At 46.1% G+C, this 18225-nt stretch overlaps 1 protein-coding gene across 1 annotated transcript in view; it reads left to right on the top strand.

Annotated features, from left to right (window-relative positions):
- Window positions 1–18225, top strand: part of HMGCLL1 (3-hydroxy-3-methylglutaryl-CoA lyase like 1) — an 826606-nt gene that overhangs the window by 170679 nt on the left and 637702 nt on the right. The window contains exon 4 of the mRNA XM_086926446.1: window positions 12699–12794. Coding sequence (XP_086782572.1) covers window positions 12699–12794 — 96 coding nt within the window. The remainder of the gene's footprint in view (window positions 1–12698; window positions 12795–18225) is intronic.

Genomic DNA, 18225 nt, shown 5'->3' with positions numbered 1-18225 from the left:
TGCAGAGCAATGTACCATTTGTGTTTTCAGGTAGTCAGCACTACTAAAACCACTAAGCGAATGAGGATGATGAGGCAGTGGTAATTTGTATTCTTTTTTTGGAGATAGTGTTGTCATTAGTGTTGTTCTACACAAAAAGCGGCCAAAGCAAGGCTGAAGCCAGGTTGTTTGTCTGGCAGGTGATTCTAGATGCTTTGATCATGTCATTGGCTTGAGAATGGTAGCCTCATTTTCCTAATGACATTCTGGTGGATTGTGGTTGGGTATTTTAAAATATTGACTTGTTTGTGGTCACTTGTAACCACAGGGAGAATCTGTCCTGTTACAAGGTCATTAGGGAAGGTTCCTTGATGGGGATATATTTGCAATGTTCATAAGGGGGGTAAGGATGTTGGCATTGAAAGTCAGCATAACTGATAGTACTTTAATGTTCTTCATAGCTACTGACTTTGAGTAAGTTGAGAATGTCAGTTAGTTCACTGTGCAAAGGAGGTTGAAGGTTATCCTCTTGATAGGTGGGTGATAGGGGATGATAACAGAGAAAATTGCTGCTATGTATTAATAATGGGTGTTCATGTTCGCCATGAAGATATGTTTTATGGTGTTTACATGTAACTGATTGTGAGATTGTAAGACTGGGAGTGGGGTGTTGCAGTGCTGGACAGTCTTGGTTCTATTGCTTACTTCATTGAATTGATACTTGTAGAAGGATGTATTTATTGTGGCAATAAGGGATCTTCATGCTGAGTGGAAAGCTTTGAGTCCAGGGAGGTTGTCTATGACATTAGTCTGTCTTCATTTATTTTCTTTTATGTGTATATTGTGCTCATTCTCTGAAAGCTCTTGGTTTTATCCTGATGCTTATGATTTGGACGCATCATTTCTTCAGTGGTAAGTTAAAATGTTCATAGTTAGGTTTTTTACTTTGAAGAGTATGTGCTTGTGGGAATCTAAAAGGCCAATGGGGTGTAGTTGGAACTTGTCCATGGGGAAGCCTTTGTTAAAAGATAGGCTGCAAACGTCAACATTATCGGCGCCATCTTGCCCTTTTTGAGCCCATTCGTGCGCGTAAGCGGCAACCATTTTGAGCACCACGGCTTCCCTGCCCCCTCGCTGATAGCCAGCGCGTCTCTCTCTCTCTCTCTCTCTCTCTCTCTCTCTCTCTCTCTCTCCTGACCTCGCAAAGCATCCCCCGCACGCTGACAGCCCCCGCTCTCGCATGCCTTGGGTCATGCACCCCACTTGCATGCAGCTCTGCCTCGGAATCCCATCCTGTTCCCAGCGTAACACCTCCCTCCATTCCTTTCATGGTCCCGGATCCTTTGATAAAAACCCCCTTTTTCCTTTGGGCCCGTTTGTCTTACTCGTTCCCAGGCCGCCACCTGGCCCTGCGGATACTGTTATTACCCCCCCCTCCTGTACAGTAGGAAGCTTCCCTCATCAAAGGATCCATGAGTTGATCAAAGCCCCCACCCCATGAGACCCGATCAACCTCACACATTCCGTGAATCGGCGGAATGTCCAGCTGCGCGAGAATCATCACCTGTTGTGACCGGGGTGGGGACTTCAACTGTAAATGTGTGTGGGAACGGGCCTGAAGCGGGGATTCCGAGGATGTCTTTCCGTACATCAAAGGGTTGACAGAGATGTGTTTTATGCAATAAAGTAATAAACTCGTGTATAAGAGGCCAGGCCTCAGAGATGCGGTTAGAGCACCTCGAGAAGATACCCTGTTGTCTGATTTGATGTGTTCTGCTCCGTCGGAATAAAACTTCTGTTTCCTGCCTTCCGGTCTCCAGCGCCTGGCTCTTTGTTTGGTAACTTGAATGGGTATAGAGGCGGTTAACGCCGGGCAACTGCGGAAAGGGTCTTCTGCCTGTACCTTTTTCTACAATTGGCGTCCCAAACGTGGGGCCCATCAGCGACTCGTGGATCCAGTGGGAGAGGTCCTGACGACAGAGTGAACGACTGCAACGATCGGGAGTGCACCTGTCCGATAGACCCTCGTCTGACAGCCGATCATCCGAACTTCACTGGTTCCGAACAGACCTCTCTCGAGTGATCTACGGTCCTGACTGGGAACCATCAGGAGTGCCGCGAGGACTACGAAGAATAGAGGACGATCGGGCGCTGGATTCGGAAGACAAGAAACTGTCCATGCGGTCCGGGTAAGGTCGTGTAAACACGACGAATTACGAAATGATTGTTTGATTGTTTGGAAAATACTAGTATTACTCTTTGTTGATTCGTTTGGAGATTCGCTGTCTGCAAACGGAGAAATAACAGGCTCTCTCTTTGCAAGCAGTAAAGGATAGGTAACGCAGACTTTTGTCCCCATTGTCATCCATCGTGCCTATCCTTCTCCCCCACTGATTAATTGTTTGAACCCGAACTACCGTTCGCGGATTGTTTTCTGGAGATTCTCTGTCTACAAACAGGAAAGAACAGGTTCCCTCTTTGCAGATGGTGAAAGGGTAGGTAACGCAGACTTTTGCGGGCCTACTTATTCTCCCCACTGATTGTTTGATTGACCGAACATTGACTGTTCGATATTGGTTCATGAGGTATTCACTGCCTGCAAACAACGTAGAATAGAAATATTCTGTCTAGTCTTTGCACACAGTGATAAGATAGGTAGTGCTGACTCTTGTCCCCATTTCCGTCATGCCTGTCTTCTCCCCACTGATTGGTAGCCTGCTTAGCCCGGACCGCTTATTAGAGATGAACCATCCGGCTCCACTGGAAGGCACCCCTAATAAGGACATGTTCATGAAACATGGATTGATCGCTATAGCTTATAGCAAGCTGTGGCATAAATATACGAAAAAGGATCGAGAAAGTCAGTGGCCACTGATAGGATCCTTCGATGATGATAAAATGAGCGCGCTAGAAACAGCCCTTGGTAAAAACAAGACAACGCCCACTATGCTTGATAGTTTCGGCATGTGGCGCAAAGAAACCGAACAGCGTAAGAAGAGAAATGAGAGTAGGTTGGGAAAGGAGCTGCGAAAGGCAGCCCACCTAGCTGCTAAGAAACTAGAAGAAGAGATTAAGGAAAGAGAGGAAGCCAATCAGAAACCAGAGATAGAAACATCAAACCAGTGTCCGGTTAGAACGCCCTCCACGCTCTACCCTGAATTACCCTCGAAACAGCGAGCCAACGATGATCTGCTGCTAGGTCCTCCGATCATCTACATGCCCCCTCCATATGCCCCTTCCCAACCCTCAGCACAGCACCCACCATCCCCAGGCACAAACGAGAGTAGCGCCACAGCTTCGGCCCCCATGGCCTCTGTGCCGGCCGAACTCCTTGTATTAGATACTACACAAACGACAACGTTAGGCGACCCTGAGACCCGAAGGGCTGGTTCTACAAGAACAAACAGATTAAGCAAAGATGAGCGAGCAGGGATTTACAAGATAGCAAGGACATTGGTAGAAAGGAAGATGAAGAGTATATCACGGATATGTTTAACTCGTATACAGGAGGTCACAGACGACATTTTACCGTTCAACTGTGTTATCATGCCTTGAACGCATACGAGGACCGATATCGAGACAAAGGTCCCGAGAGCCTAACGACACTATACCGGAAGGTCGATATCGGGGATGAGGGCGAGTGTGATGTGACGGACCTCCTTATGCGAACGCTTGAGGTTTTCCGCCACCTCACTGAACAAGAATCGGGAGCTAAACCCACGACATCCGTAGCAACCGAACCACAAACTGAGCGATCTAACGCCATGATGCCGATACGAGAAGCTGCCCCTTACTGGGTTCCTCCACGAGGTGAAGGGACTAACGATGATGCAAACCACAAAGATGCAAAAGGAAGGGTAGTGTACAACTGGGTCTACCAGCCGTGGGACCGGCAAGAGATTCTGACATTCCGGAAATCTCTGCCTGACCTACGTAAAAACCCCACTGCCTTCTATACTGAATTAGGTACCGCCCTAGGTTCAACGATTATGACTCTGGCTGACATCGACTTGTTCTTCGGGTTATGTCTACCAGCTGATGTGTGGAAGCAAATCCGGAAAGTCGACCACCTTGAGCTGTTTGGACATACCTGGTCACAACTCGATGGCATTGATAAACAACGAGAACCTGGACAAAAGCTCTTGAAATCTATTTTAGACCTCCCAGACAAAATCGTACAGAAATTAAAAACCCTGATTCCAGAAAAGAAAGTGGACTGGTCAATAGTAACGGCCTGTCGCCAGAAACCCCAGGAGGATGTATCGGATTACTTCTCCCGGTTTGAAACGGTGTTCTCCGATTACAGCGGCCAGGACATGACCACTGCAACCGGACACCATCTGTTTGTCCAGAATTACGTTAAGGGTTTGACACCGGAGGTCTCCCAGAAACTACAGGCCAGCAAGAGTAGTTGGGCAGCCTCCAAACCTGCGGCTATCCTCCAGATGGCCCAATATTATGAACATCAGAAAAATGAAAACGATAGAGCGACAGAGAAAAAGAAGAAAGACTTGAAAGAGAGGGTGATGATTGCACAACTGCAAGGGGTGACTATAGGACGAGACCAATACAGGGGAAACTATCAGACGAACGTCCCTAAGACAGCACCTCCCAAGGACCGCACTTTGACTCCCCGCATTGGACGTACAGACATTAGAGAGGACCAGTGTGCTTTCTGTAAAGGGACTGGCCATTGGAAATCCCATTGCCCGGTTCTTTTGGAAATAATCAGAAACAAAGACCCCAAGGACATAGCAAGTGGACCGAGAAATAGAGAACAGCAGCGAGGGCCCCCAAATGACACGACTAACGACAGATCAGGCAGACCAAATACATTTGATCGACCCAGACAGAACCAATGCCAGCAATTTGACTACGATGACGCCCACGACTTTGCATAGGACTGCCAAGGGCAAGGGAGGGATCCAGTCGAGCTCTATGTTGACCAGCAAGGCCCTTATGTCACTGCTAAGGTCTTGGGTACAAAGTCTCCATTTCTGGTAGACACTGGCGCAACACGTAGTGCGTTATCTAAACGACTGATTCCAAGGGCACCCTTGTCTGGCTCACTTATAACATCGGCAGGTTTCGATGGAACGCCCTCCACTAACCCTTTGTCCGCTCCGATCCTCTTCAACTTAGAGAACAACACCACTGACACCACGTTTTTACTTTCCTCCAATAGCCCTGACGCCATTATGGGACTTGACTTATTGAAACACTTCCGAGCGACAATTAGATGTTCCCAAGACGGAGTTCTGCTTAGACATTGCCCTCCCCGACGCATGTTTTCCATCACTGACGCTGACACATCCTTGCTTGACGCTCTGCCTCCGTATCTGTGGGCCAAGACAGATTCGGATGTAGGGCGCATGATGATTGACCCTGTACACATTACTGTCCGACCAGACGCAACACTCCCAAAACTTCCTCAATATCGGATATCGCCCGAGGGCGAGAAGGCATTGGTAAAAATTATTCAGTCACTGATAGACGCAGGAGTGGTAGAGGAAGTGGTTAGCAACGTTTGCAGCAGCCCTATCTTGCCCATCATCAAGAAACAAGGAGAGGGAGATGAGAAAGCATACCGCTTTATCATTGACCTTCGAGAGATCAACAAAGTGGTGGTACCCCAGTACCCCGTGGTCTCAGACATCACCACCATCACCACCATCCTGACACTGATTCCTTCTACTGCCACCACCTTCACTGTCATTGACCTCAAAAACGCATTCTTTTCCATCCCCATCCACCCAGACAGCCGATATCTCTTCGGCTTCACCCTAAAAGCCCGCTCATATAGGTTCTGTCGAGCACCCCAGGGCTATACAGAAAGCCCTAGCATCTACAGCCATCTACAGCCAGGCCCTCAAGAGACAACTGGATCAAGTCCAGTTACCCGATGGAGTGGTGTTGGTGCAATACGTGGATGATATCCTTTTGGCGGCCGACACCACTCCGCTAGCAGTCACAGCCACCATTCAACTCCTACACTTCCTTGCGGAAAACGGCCACAAGGTCTCCAAGAAGAAGTTGCAATTCTGCCAACCCCAGGTCACTTACTTAGGCCACCTTTTGTCCAAAGACGGAAGGAAACTCACTCCCGACCGGATCCAAACCATTCTCGAAACTCCTGTCCCTAAGACTCAGAAACAGGTTCGCTCCCTACTAGGCCTCACCTCCTTCTGCCGACAGTGGTTGCCAAACTTTAGCCTCATTGTGAAACCGCTGCTTTCTCTGCTAGCTAAAGATGTCCCCTTCCCACTCCCTTGGACCCCTGAGTGCCAAACCTCCTTCACGGAACTACGAGATGCCCTCTGTTCGGCCCCTGTCCTAGGTACCCCTGATTACACAAAGCCCTTCTCCCTTTACACTCACGAAAGGGAGGGGTGCGCTTTATCTGTCCTGACCCAGTCCATTGGCCCAAAGCAACGACCGTGCGCTTACTTCTCTGCCACTCTTGACCCTGTAGCCCGAGCCTTGCCTGCCTGCCTTCGAGTTGTAGCTGCCGCTGCTATCTCTATCCGACAGATTGAGGGGATCGTGCTCTCGAATCCCCTCACAGTACTGGTACCCCATGCAGTTGACACCCTCCTGAACCAAACCAAGACGCAAAACCTGACGAGTGCACGACTGACTGGATACGAGCTGACTTTGCTTGCACCCCATATCACCCTAAAAAGATGCACCACACTGAACCCGGCAACTCTGTTACCCTTACCAGAGAACGATCCCAATGTGCTCCCTGTACATGACTGTGTGACTCTTACGGACGAACAGACTAGAAGTAGGATTGACCTCAGAGACACGGCTTTTCCTGACCCTGACGGAGAGCTGTGGGTGGACGGTTCTTGCATCAAACTCCCCGATGGCACCACTTCAGCTGCCTATGCAGTCACCACGGCTCGAACTGTAGTCGAGACAGCCCGCATCATGCAACGATCTGCTCAGGCAGCGGAACTGATTGCCCTGACACGAGCCTGCATTCTAGCAGCAGGAACCACGGCAAACATTTACACCGATAGCCAGTACGCCTTCGGGGTGGTTCACCATTTTGGGCTCCTTTGGAGGGAGAGGGAATTCCTGACCTCACACGGCACACCCATCTTGCATGGGGATCTAGTCTCCGCCTTGATCGAAGCTGTCCTTCTCCCCACAAAGCTTGCAGTCATCAAATGCCAGGCACACAAAAAAGTGACAGACATTATTGGACAGGGAAATGCACTAGCCGACATCACTGCTCGAACGACAGCTGAAAACAGGACGACAACACGTATGTACGTGACCAGGTCACAAGCGGAAAAATGGACTGACGCTAGGGACACTATTAGAGACATTCAAATGGCTAGCACACAACATGAACTGACTGAATGGACACGGGTAGGACTAAAAGACGACGAAGGCTGCTGGCGGACAAAGGACACAAACAAATGGTTGCTACCTGACTCTTACCTGATTCCTATACTGACTATGGCACACTCCCCCGCCCACATAGGATCAGCCCCCATGATTGAACTTGTCTCCAGAGTTTGGCACAATGATAAAATCACAGACTCCGCCAAACGCCTGGTCCAACAATGCTTGATATGCCTACAACACAACCCCGGGAAAGGAACTGTAGTACCCCGGGGAGGGTTTGGGGTCCCAAATCACCCGTTTGAAGTCCTGCAGATGGACTATATTCAACTAGACAGATGCCAAGGCCTGAAATATGTACTCGTTGTGGTGTGTGCATTTAGCAAGTGGGTAGAGGCATACCCAACCCGTGACAACACCGCCATGGCCACTGCAAAAGTACTATTAAAGGAATTCTTCCCTCGCTACGGCCTTTGTCGAATTTTATGGAGCGACAATGGCCCCCACTTCATAGCCGAAGTCATCCAGCTCATCATAAAGGGGCTGGGCATCAAACAGAAGTTCCACGCAGTTTTCCACCCCCAGTCTGCTGGACTTGTCGAGCGACACAATGCCACACTAAAGCTTAAACTAGCCAAGATAGTAGCTACCACAGGACTGAAATGGCCAGACGATCTCCCCCTGGCATTGCTATCGATGCGTTCCACCCCCACCAAGCACCACTTGACACCTTACGAGGTCGTTTTCGGCCGACCCATGAGCGTCTGGTCTGCACCAAAACCGACTTCCATTCATGATGTCCCAGATGTCCTAATGTCTGATTATCTGTATAAATTAACTGAAACTCTGTCTGTCATTCATCAGCAGGTGCAGCAGGCCATCCCCGATGCTTCCAGGGGTCCGGGTCACACCATCCAACCTGGGGACTACGTGCTGATCCGAAATTTTCAGCGAGCAAAAAGTCTGGAACCCCGGTGGACGGGCCCCTGGCAAGTATTGCTCACCACCCGGACGGCTCTTCGTGTGGAGGGGAAACGGCACTGGCTGCACGCACACCACTGCAAGAAGGTCTCCTCGACTTTGGCCACAACAGAAAGCATCGATAACCAAGAAGAGCTCCTGAACAAGGACCGACCGTCGCTAACCTGCTATCCTGACACCGAAGCACTTGAACTTTCAAAATTCTCTGATCCCACTGTGCCATCCAGAGAAGGGTATTTCCTGCGTCGAAAGGAGGGAGCTTCGGCTAAGTAGACCACGGACTAAGTTAAATCTCAGAACGGTGACCTAAACACCACCAAGGGTCACCTGGAGAGAAGCTAAACGAAGTCTGTGGTTCTGCCCGCTACCGAGCACCTTGAAGATGATGGAAGCGCCAAATAAGAAGATGATGGAAGCGCCAAATAAGAAGATGATGGAAGCAACAGGGAATACCCACTACAGGAACCCATAAACAGACAGACTCCACAGCTCAAAGACAATTGCACTTTTCATCACAATCCTTTTCTGCTTTCTCCTCATGACCACACTCTGGATTGTGGAAGAAAATGCACCTGCTCATGAAACACTCCTGACCACTGCTCAGCCTACCACCATGAAGGAACATTATCTGATTTCGCTCTCTCCTCAGCTCAGAGAGAGGCGAAAGGAGTTTTGGAATAACTCCTTTGTACAGTTGCTGCACCAGCACAATCTTGTCACCAACGCCACCAACTGTTGGATCTGTGGGTTGCTACCCCACGCCGCTGGACACTCGATACCTTTCATCCCTTCACCCTTTTCAGTTCACGGCTCCTGCCTTGCTTGGCTGATCCTCCTGCAAGAAAGCTATAAAGACAATGCCACCTCCGGCAAAACCATGACACACTTCTATCATGGGGTCTGGCGAAACCAGACAAAGACACACTTCTGCCCGCAGACCTCCAACGACTCAATCCACATGGACATCCCTGCTAAAGAACGAATTGAAATGCAGGTGTTCAACAATCCAAGCAGACCCACCTTCTCTTACCTGCGGAAACGAACGGCTGCCACTCTGACTGTGGCCCTGTCAGTCATCAACGTCACATGCCACATGTGCATAGAAGGGCTTGGGACACAGCTGGTAGGCCGCAGCGCCTGCCGTTTCACCAGAACTTTGGACTCCACCGATCCACCTTCCTTTGTATCCTCTCCAAATATGTATTTCGTTTGTGGCACAAAGGCTTACACCTGGCTCCCCAAAGGCTGGGGGGGCACTTGTTTCATCTCCTTCATCCTTCCTCCGACTTATGTGGCTCCAGCGAATCATCACAGACAAAAACGAGCCAAAGACATTCAACAAGCCGACTCAACAGGAGCACAGTTCCTCGATGCTATGAAGGGACTTGTTCCGCTCTGGGGCCCGATGGCAAACAGCCGTGCCATCCGACATCTGACTCAGGCAGTTGAGACAACAATGAACATCACAGCTGGTATCCTTGCTAACAACACTGCCGAGCTTCAAGCGGTCCGCTTGGTAGCACTTCAGAACCGCCTTGTGCTAGATGTGGTTCTTGCGGACCGTGGTGGAGCATGCCGCATTATTGGGTCCAGCTGCTGTACATATATACCAGACAATTCACCCTCAGTGTACAAGGCCATCGAACACCTCCACAGACTCTCTTCAGAAGTCCACCAGGAGCAGGAAGAATGGTCGCTTGGTGGATGGTTCTGGAGTACTGTTAAGAACTGGGGCTGGAGACTATTTTCCATTATCCTGATTCCTGTAATTATAATATGCAGTCTATGCTTAGGAATTCAATGCCTGCCACCTCTATGCTCATTATGTACAAATTGTATTTGCCCCAAGACTGTGGACTTTGGAAACAAACGCATGGGAGCATTATATGATGCCGAGGTTAGGAATTTGATGAAAATTGACATTGAGTAGGCAAGTTGGCTAGATATGTTGAAAAGGGAGGACTGTTAAAAGATAGGCCGCAAACGTCAACATTATCGGCGCCATCTTGCCCTTTTTGAGCCCATTCGTGCGCGTAAGCGGCAACCATTTTGAGCACCACGGCCTCCCTGCCCCCTCGCTGATAGCCAGCGCGTCTCTCTCTCTCTCTCTCTCTCTCTCTCTCTCTCTCTCTCTCTCTCTCTCTTGACCCCGCAAAGCATCCCCGCACGCTGACAGCCCCCGCTCTCGCATGCCTTGGGTCATACACCCCTCTTGCACGCAGCTCTGCCTCGGAATCCCATCCTGTTCCCAGCGCAACACCTCCCTCCATTCCTTTCATGGTCCCGGATCCTTTGATAAAAACCCCCTTTTTCCTTTGTGCCCGTTTGTCTTACTCGTTCCCAGGCCGCCACCTGGCCCTGCGGATACTGTTATTACCCCCCCCTCCTGTACAGTAGGAAGCTTCCCTCATCAAAGGATCCATGAGTTGATCAAAGCCCCCACCCCATGAGACCCGATCAACCTCACACATTCCGTGAATCGGCGGAATGTCCAGCTGCGCGAGAATCATCACCTGTTGTGACCGGGGTGGGGACTTCAACTGTAAATGTGTGTGGGAACGGGCCTGAAGCGGGGATTCCGAGGATGTCTTTCCGTACATCAAAGAGTTGACAGAGATGTGTTTTATGCAATAAAGTAATAAACTCGTGTATAAGAGGCCAGGCCTCAGAGATGCGGTTAGAGCACCTCGAGAAGATACCCTGTTGTCTGATTTGATGTGTTCTGCTCCGTCGGAATAAAACTTCTGTTTCCTGCCTTCCGGTCTCCAGCGCCTGCCTCTTTGTTTGGTAACTTGAATGGGTATAGAGGCGGTTAACGCCGGGCAACTGCGGAAAGGGTCTTCTGCCTGTACCTTTTTCTACACCTTTAAACGAGTGAAAGGATTGTTCTTGATATTTTGCTTGAACTTGGAATATAAGTGTGTGTTGAGGAGGGTGAAATGTTTATAAAGTGGTTCATTAAGTGCAGGGGTATTTGGGCCTTGCAGTGAATTAAGTATGAGGCAGCCCGATGCTTTCAATAGGATAACCTTTGACGTTTTTCGATTTGGTGATGAGCTGCTTGACATGCTCAACATTGAGGAGAATGTCACACCAATCCTTAATGAGTCACCACAGATGTATGAGTCTTTGATTAATGGGGGCATGGGTACTAAGTAAAGCTGTTGTTGTCTGAGATGTCTCTTGCAAAGTTTTGGTTCCAGTGTTGTCTCTAGGTCAGTTTGAAGGAGGCCTCTATGAATTGCCAATCGTGGAAAGAAAGAAGGTGAGGAATTCAAACAATAGCTGTGATCTGGTTGCATAGCGTGCAGCTTCATAGAGACATGATGATGGCTAAGAGACTTCCTCCTGTCTTGAGAACAGGGCCTGTATGTTAGATGGTGTGCCCTGCATAGATTAAGAGGTTGAGTGAGGTAGATGTGAGCTCTCTTTCATGATAAAGAATGCAGTAACTTTGTACCGAGTAATGATGACCAAAATGTCAGTAGAGTGGAATTTGCTTCAACTAAATTGATTAGCATGGATAAGACTTGCTGGTGTATGTAAAAGGATGAAGTTCATAGCGTTTACAGTGCGTGGTCTGGGTGATGGTGTAGCAGTAGGGAGTTGTATAATTTCTGTCTAGCACATTGTGAAGACTACATATTTGGATGGCGAAGGTTCGGACATTAGGCACTTCCTGAATGGAACAGTCTAAAGTACTTGATATTATCATCTTTGGTGAGGATTCTGAGGAAATTGCTTGTAAATAGGAGGGTGGGTTCAGTGATTTGTCTGAGGCCCCTGCTGATTGTCAATATTTTAAAAAACTCTGATGGGAAGCATGCCAGTAGCCTGAGGATTCGCTTATTTTCTGATTTGTTGGCAGGTCACATGACCATGTAGGCACACAGGAGGTTGTGGTGGGCATTGTTTGGCGAAAAGCATGCCTACGGCTCTGGCTTTGCTTCCTCTCCATGCTGATGGCAGGTCACATGATCGATATAGTGTACAGGAATTGTGGGATGATTGGTGTTGAGTTCTTTGCTGGATAATCTAAATTATTTTCTAATAGGAACTATTCCTTGGGTTCAGGCAGCATATTCTTCTCCAAACCAGCAGAAGTTACATTGGATGTTAGTAGTATGTTAGGGAAGCCTTTACTGAGTAGCCTGATTTAAAGTATTTGTGGTATGAAAAGTCTCTTGGGTCTCTAGAGGAGTGACTGTTTCTCTGGACCAAAAGTAGGATACATGAGTAGACTGGTAAGTCAGATATTGTACCTCTGGTTGGTTTGATGCTCAAGACAGACAATGGAGCAAACAGACATGGATGCTAAATTATAGCAATGATGATAACATGACATAAGGCTGAACTTTAACATTCTTTGTTTATCTTTTTAGATGGCCGATCACTCAGAGGTCATGAAAGGAATGAAAAAAAACCCTGGTGTGCGATATACTGCCCTTACACCTAATCTTCAAGGATTTCATGCCGCTGTGAGTGCTCCATATCCAAAAAATGCTTGTAAGACAGTTGACTTTGAGTTACTGGACTTGATAATCATTTGTGATCTGTTGTCCTTTATGAGCAATGCTGACTACCTCTTGAATTCATTCCCGTATGCTTCTTGGCCCCCCCAATTGGTTGGTATTTGCTACTAGAAAGAAGGGTTTGTTGATTTGTTGGAACTTCCTTATATTTTCTTTAATGTAACAATACAACCACCAGGGACTGTTCACTGTCTTTTTTTGTATTATAAGTTGCTAATTCGATCACTGTTTACGCACTGCGTTGTCTGCTCTATTTTTACCTTTATCACACCACACTGCATATGTATGTATTCAATTCATGTATAGCAGAAGTTTTTGCTTTGTCCTATGCTGTTGTTTTGGAATTGTTCTTTTATACTCAATTAGGCCATATACCAAACATGATGCTAAGTAGATGGTAGAGTCCTCTAACTCACAGATGATGCATCTTTCTGAAAGAGTCCCATGTGACATTTTGTTTCAGAAAGAAATATATTGACCAATGTCCCCTGGGCATATAGGGCTGTCCTTGTTGATTACTGGATCCAAAATAAATCACTCATTTGCCTTGAATGCCCCTCCTGACTGGACAGTATTGGAATGCATAGATTCAGATTTATTGCAAAAATTAGCATCTCATCCACCCATCATAATCTTGACACAAAATAAGAAAAAATTTCAGGGCATTTCCAAACTAAACACTTTCAACACCATGAGGGACAGATCTTTACTCAACTTCAATAAAAGAAATTTAGTGAAAATATTGTTAGGAAGCAGAGTTCAAGACAGGACATAAAAATGGTGGTGATTCAGAGAGTGCTTGCTACCATATTGACCCCAATCCGTGCTAAGTCTGCTTAAAGAGTGGAGAGTGTGGAATTATTTGTAGAGGGTTGACGCCGCCTATGGAATTGTAGAGAAGACAATATGATGATACCCGACTATGGGACTACATTTTCCAAAGAAACACTTAACTCTCACAGTTTATGGAGATGATGGGAGTCCTCTTTTAATATTTGGCATAACTTTCCTCATGTTTCGCTGCATTTTTGTAAGGCAATTCTTCTACAGAGTTGCTGCAGGTGTGATTCTTGATTTGTAGATTTGTGGTTCTTATTGGAAGAACAAGTGAGTCCTCAAGAACTTGCTGGAGCAAACACCTCTTTCCAACAAGTATCCTGTGTATCAAGTCGACTTGGAACATAAACTTTGAACTAATTTTGCACAAAGAGTCTAGTAGTTACATTCCTTGGCAATTTTTTTTAATTCTCTTGTATTCCATACTTCTACTAGATTTTGAAGAGTGGAAGCTATCCTTTTCCTTCCCATGCCTGATCTAGTTACCAAACACCTTTTTCTTACCAGAATGAATATTGTATTATTTTCTTGTGTCAGATTCCTCAAAAGTGAGACATTCCACAGTATCTTGTTCATCACTGACAATAAACCATAACCCTGTCAGAGATCTGTGCACAATTTCAATCCTATATATACTGTAAACAGTGAAATTTAGCTGAAACAGTGAAATGTAGCTGCAAATTTCTTGAAATGATACTCTTGCTTCATCATTGACAAAGGTGAAATATCCTTTACGACGCAACTTTTACCACGCAGTGCCTTTACAACGCATGTTTTTCAACGCAAGTCATTACAATGAATTGCGCTGGGGGGCACTGTAGGATAGGTAATAGTTTAATTTACTATCCAACACCTTCCCTACTATCCACGGGGACTGGAGTTGGAATAGTAAATTAAACTATTCACTATCCAGCACCCCCCAACGCAAGTCGTTGTAACGACTTGCGTTGAAAAACCTGCGTTGTAAAGGCATGCGTGGTAAAAGCATGCGTTGTAACAACGTACATCCTTGACAAAGGCATTGTTCTTGAGGAATTAGAAAATGCATGGTATGAAATGAGGCCGCCCAAAAATAAACTTGAAAAATGAGAAAGGACCACCATACCCTTCGCTAATGCAGCACACAATTGTTTCCTAGACTCAGTTGAATTTTCACTTATCAGTTAATTGACGTTATAATTCCACCATAACCATTAAAACATCTCTTTTCCGTAAAGCAGCGCAGGGACTGAAAATTGGTTTAATGTGAGTGTTAACCTGCTTAAATGTATGTGTCCCATTAAATGAAATGTACCTCCAGGTATTGAAGTCCTTTTTCAGTTTTGTGAATAACAGAGAGTAATTCAAACTATACATTCCTCTGCTTTGCCATGATTCAGAGCCATAGGTACCATGTTTCACTGGTTGCAACCATGTTGCCTTAGTCACACGTGATTTCTGTTTGTTTGCAATTATTCAAAACAGCCTAATTTTAACTCATATAGATATTAAGACAATATAAAAAAGCTTTTTAATGACAGTGAGCAGCTTTCTCTTTTATCCTTTTTTGATAGAAGTGCCATGTCATCAGTGTATAGTCCTGGCTTTGTTGCCTGTGGAATATGAAGGTGACCTTTAACCCCTTAACTGCTGGGCCTATACCCCCCACTGCCCGTGCGGAGCCTTTTTTTGGCTATTTTGGGTAGGTCACAATTAGGGATCCATAACTTTTTTTTCCACATTAGGTATCCGCTTCAAGGATGCATCCTTTTTGTCCAACATCCTGAGAATTCTAACGGTACCCAGGGTGTGGGAATTCCTCTGGAGTGGACTGAGAAAATAGGTAGAATATAACTAACTTTTGACTTTTTAGAGGTAAAAAAAAGCTTCTGATAAAAATGTAATTGTTTTCCCTAAAAATGGCATTAACAAACAGCTTGCTTTGCTAAACTCTCTTTTTTGGAGCACGCACATCGCATTTAGCCCTACAACATTAAACAGTAATACTAACTCATTTAACATAAAATGCAGTACTTCACAGTATAGTCAGCAGCATTGAATCATAAAGTTACAGGGTATATGTATAACTAGCAGCCCGTACCGACGTTGTCCGGGTATGAATTGCTGCCGGCCAGTAGTATATTGTTTTGTAGGATTTCGTTTAGATAGCATTTCTTATCTGTGACAGGCCTGTGAAAGGCTCCGATTCACAGTGCACTGCTGATGCATTTAAGAGTGTGCGTTCAATAGGTGTAAACTCGAGTTTCCCTACTTTATTTTTCCTTGCAATATTATATAGCGCGAACTCGACAACATGGCATGAGCACAATTTTCATTACAGAATAACACATTCATTTGTGGTAGGCACAGGAAGACAAAGCAATTTGCCTGGAATCACAGGATGTTGATGCTGAGATTCGAACGTAGCGCCCCAGCTCTAAAGTTCTCAATTTTAGAATTTGTGGTGAGAGGTGTGTCTAAAAGTGTATGTCGGTGCTGGCCACCAATGAGAGAGACCTGTGCATTTTTCAAATGGGTGGTGAAGAAATATGAGTATGTTGCTGGAGATGTGGGCCGCCGTGCCACCAATGTACTTACCGGGGGAGAATAAACACCCATTATTCAGCAACTTTCTTTCCGCATACCATCACTCCGCATACTTTCATTACGAAAGTACCATGACTCCACAATGCTATCATAACGCATGGCATTACATTTTATATGCTTTTACCACGCGTACATTTACAACTAAATTCGTTGTAAATGCATAAATGGTAAAAGCATGTTTTTTTTTAATGTTTGGATAAATTAAGTATGGGTATAGGGGTATATGTTTTGGGGTACTGAGGTATATATATTTTGGGGTGTTTGGGTATTTTAAGGGTTCAGATATAGTTTTGGGTTATGGGGTACAGGGGTAGTTTTAGGGTTTATGGATAGGTATGGGTTTTGGGGTACAGGGGTATTTTTAGGGTTCAGGGCTAGGTTTGGGTTTTGGGGTATAGGGGTATTTTTAGGGTTCAGGGGTAAGTTTGGGTTTTGGGGTACAGGGGTATTTTAAGGGTTCAGGGCTAGGTTTGGGTTTTGGGGTACAGGGTTTTTTTAGGGTTCAGGGCTAGCTTTGGGTTTTGGGGTACAGGGGTATTTTAGGGTTCAGGGGTAGGTTTGGGTTTTGGGGTAAAGGGTTATTTTTAGGGTGCAGGGCTAGGTTTGGGTTTTGGGGTACAGGGGTATTTTTAGGGTTCAGGGGTAGGTTTGGGTTTTGGGGTACAGGGGTATTTTAAAGGTTCAGGGCTAGGTTTTGGTTTTGGGGTACAAGGTTATTTTAGGGTTCAGGGGTAGGTTTGGGTTTTGGGGTACAGTGGTATTTTTAGGGTTCAGGGCTAGGTATGGGTTTTGGGGTACAGGGGTATTTTTAGGGTTCAGGGGTATGTTTGGGTTTTGAGGTACAGGGGTATTTATAGGGTTCAGGGCTAGGTTTGGGTTTTGGGGTACAGGGTATATTTATAGGGTTAAGATGGGCTAGTGTTTAACGGTGTTGGGGTATTTTAAGGAGTAAGGGTGGGTTATGATTATGGGGTGCAGGGGTATTTAAAGGGAGCAGGGTGGATTAGCACACGATATGAGACATGGCATGAAGGGCGGAATGTACCACACGCCCGCAGCGTTTCTCACGCCCCTAGCACACGCTCACAGCACAACGCAGACACCCACACAAGGGACTACTTTGCTGGCACAGTTCTTTTACCTTTTAAATGTATATGGTGGGCGTCTGCATAGCCTATGTCCTTCTGCTGCAACTGCCCTTTCCAACGCTGTATTGGGTGTTGTGATTGGTGCTGTGGTTCCTGAGATTACCCACCTCAAAGGCTTGGGCTCTCTCTTTATTATATTAGTATGGACTCATAATTTGAAGAGAATAGCATTTCATAAATTACAGTGGACAATACTTCCTTATATCTGCAAATCTTAAACATCAAAACCAAACATAAGATCAGGCATCAAATTTAAACCTCTCATTAATTGAAGAAAACTCTGATTCAACATGCAGTCTCTCTATGCCGATGCCTGACATTTCTTAAATCTGAAGCACTAAGATACACAGCCCATTTTGCCTTGATTAAAATTAACAATACATATTGTGCAAACATCAAACAGTGTTAGCTTATCACGAAACAAAGTGCAAATGTTCTAAGTTGAAAGTTTGAAAAAGAAGAAAAGAGCAAACTTCTGCTTTAGTCAGAATAATAAAAACATTCATCAATTTCAACTACATCCTAGGAAATCAACATATTCAAAGAGCACACAGTGCAAAAGTGCAAGTGCAAGTAGAAATATCTAATTTGAGGCTTTCAACAACCAGTTTTATCACACAGTCTCTCAATGACGATACTTGGCATTTTTTACATCAAGACTGATTTGCATATGGCTGGGTCCAATATGGAATGGCATGGTGAGCAAAAAGACGATGCATTTAGGCCCAGATCTCTGTACTGGGGTGTCAAGGGCGTAGATTTACAAGGCATTTGCGCCACTTTTGCGTCACTTTTCCCATGTTACA

This window comes from Lissotriton vulgaris, chromosome 6 (assembly GCF_964263255.1).
Source record: "Lissotriton vulgaris chromosome 6, aLisVul1.2, whole genome shotgun sequence".
Lineage (NCBI taxonomy): Eukaryota > Metazoa > Chordata > Amphibia > Caudata > Salamandridae > Lissotriton > Lissotriton vulgaris.
The sequence above is the reverse complement of the archived record's forward strand: the minus strand, read 5'-3'. Positions and strand labels throughout refer to the sequence as shown.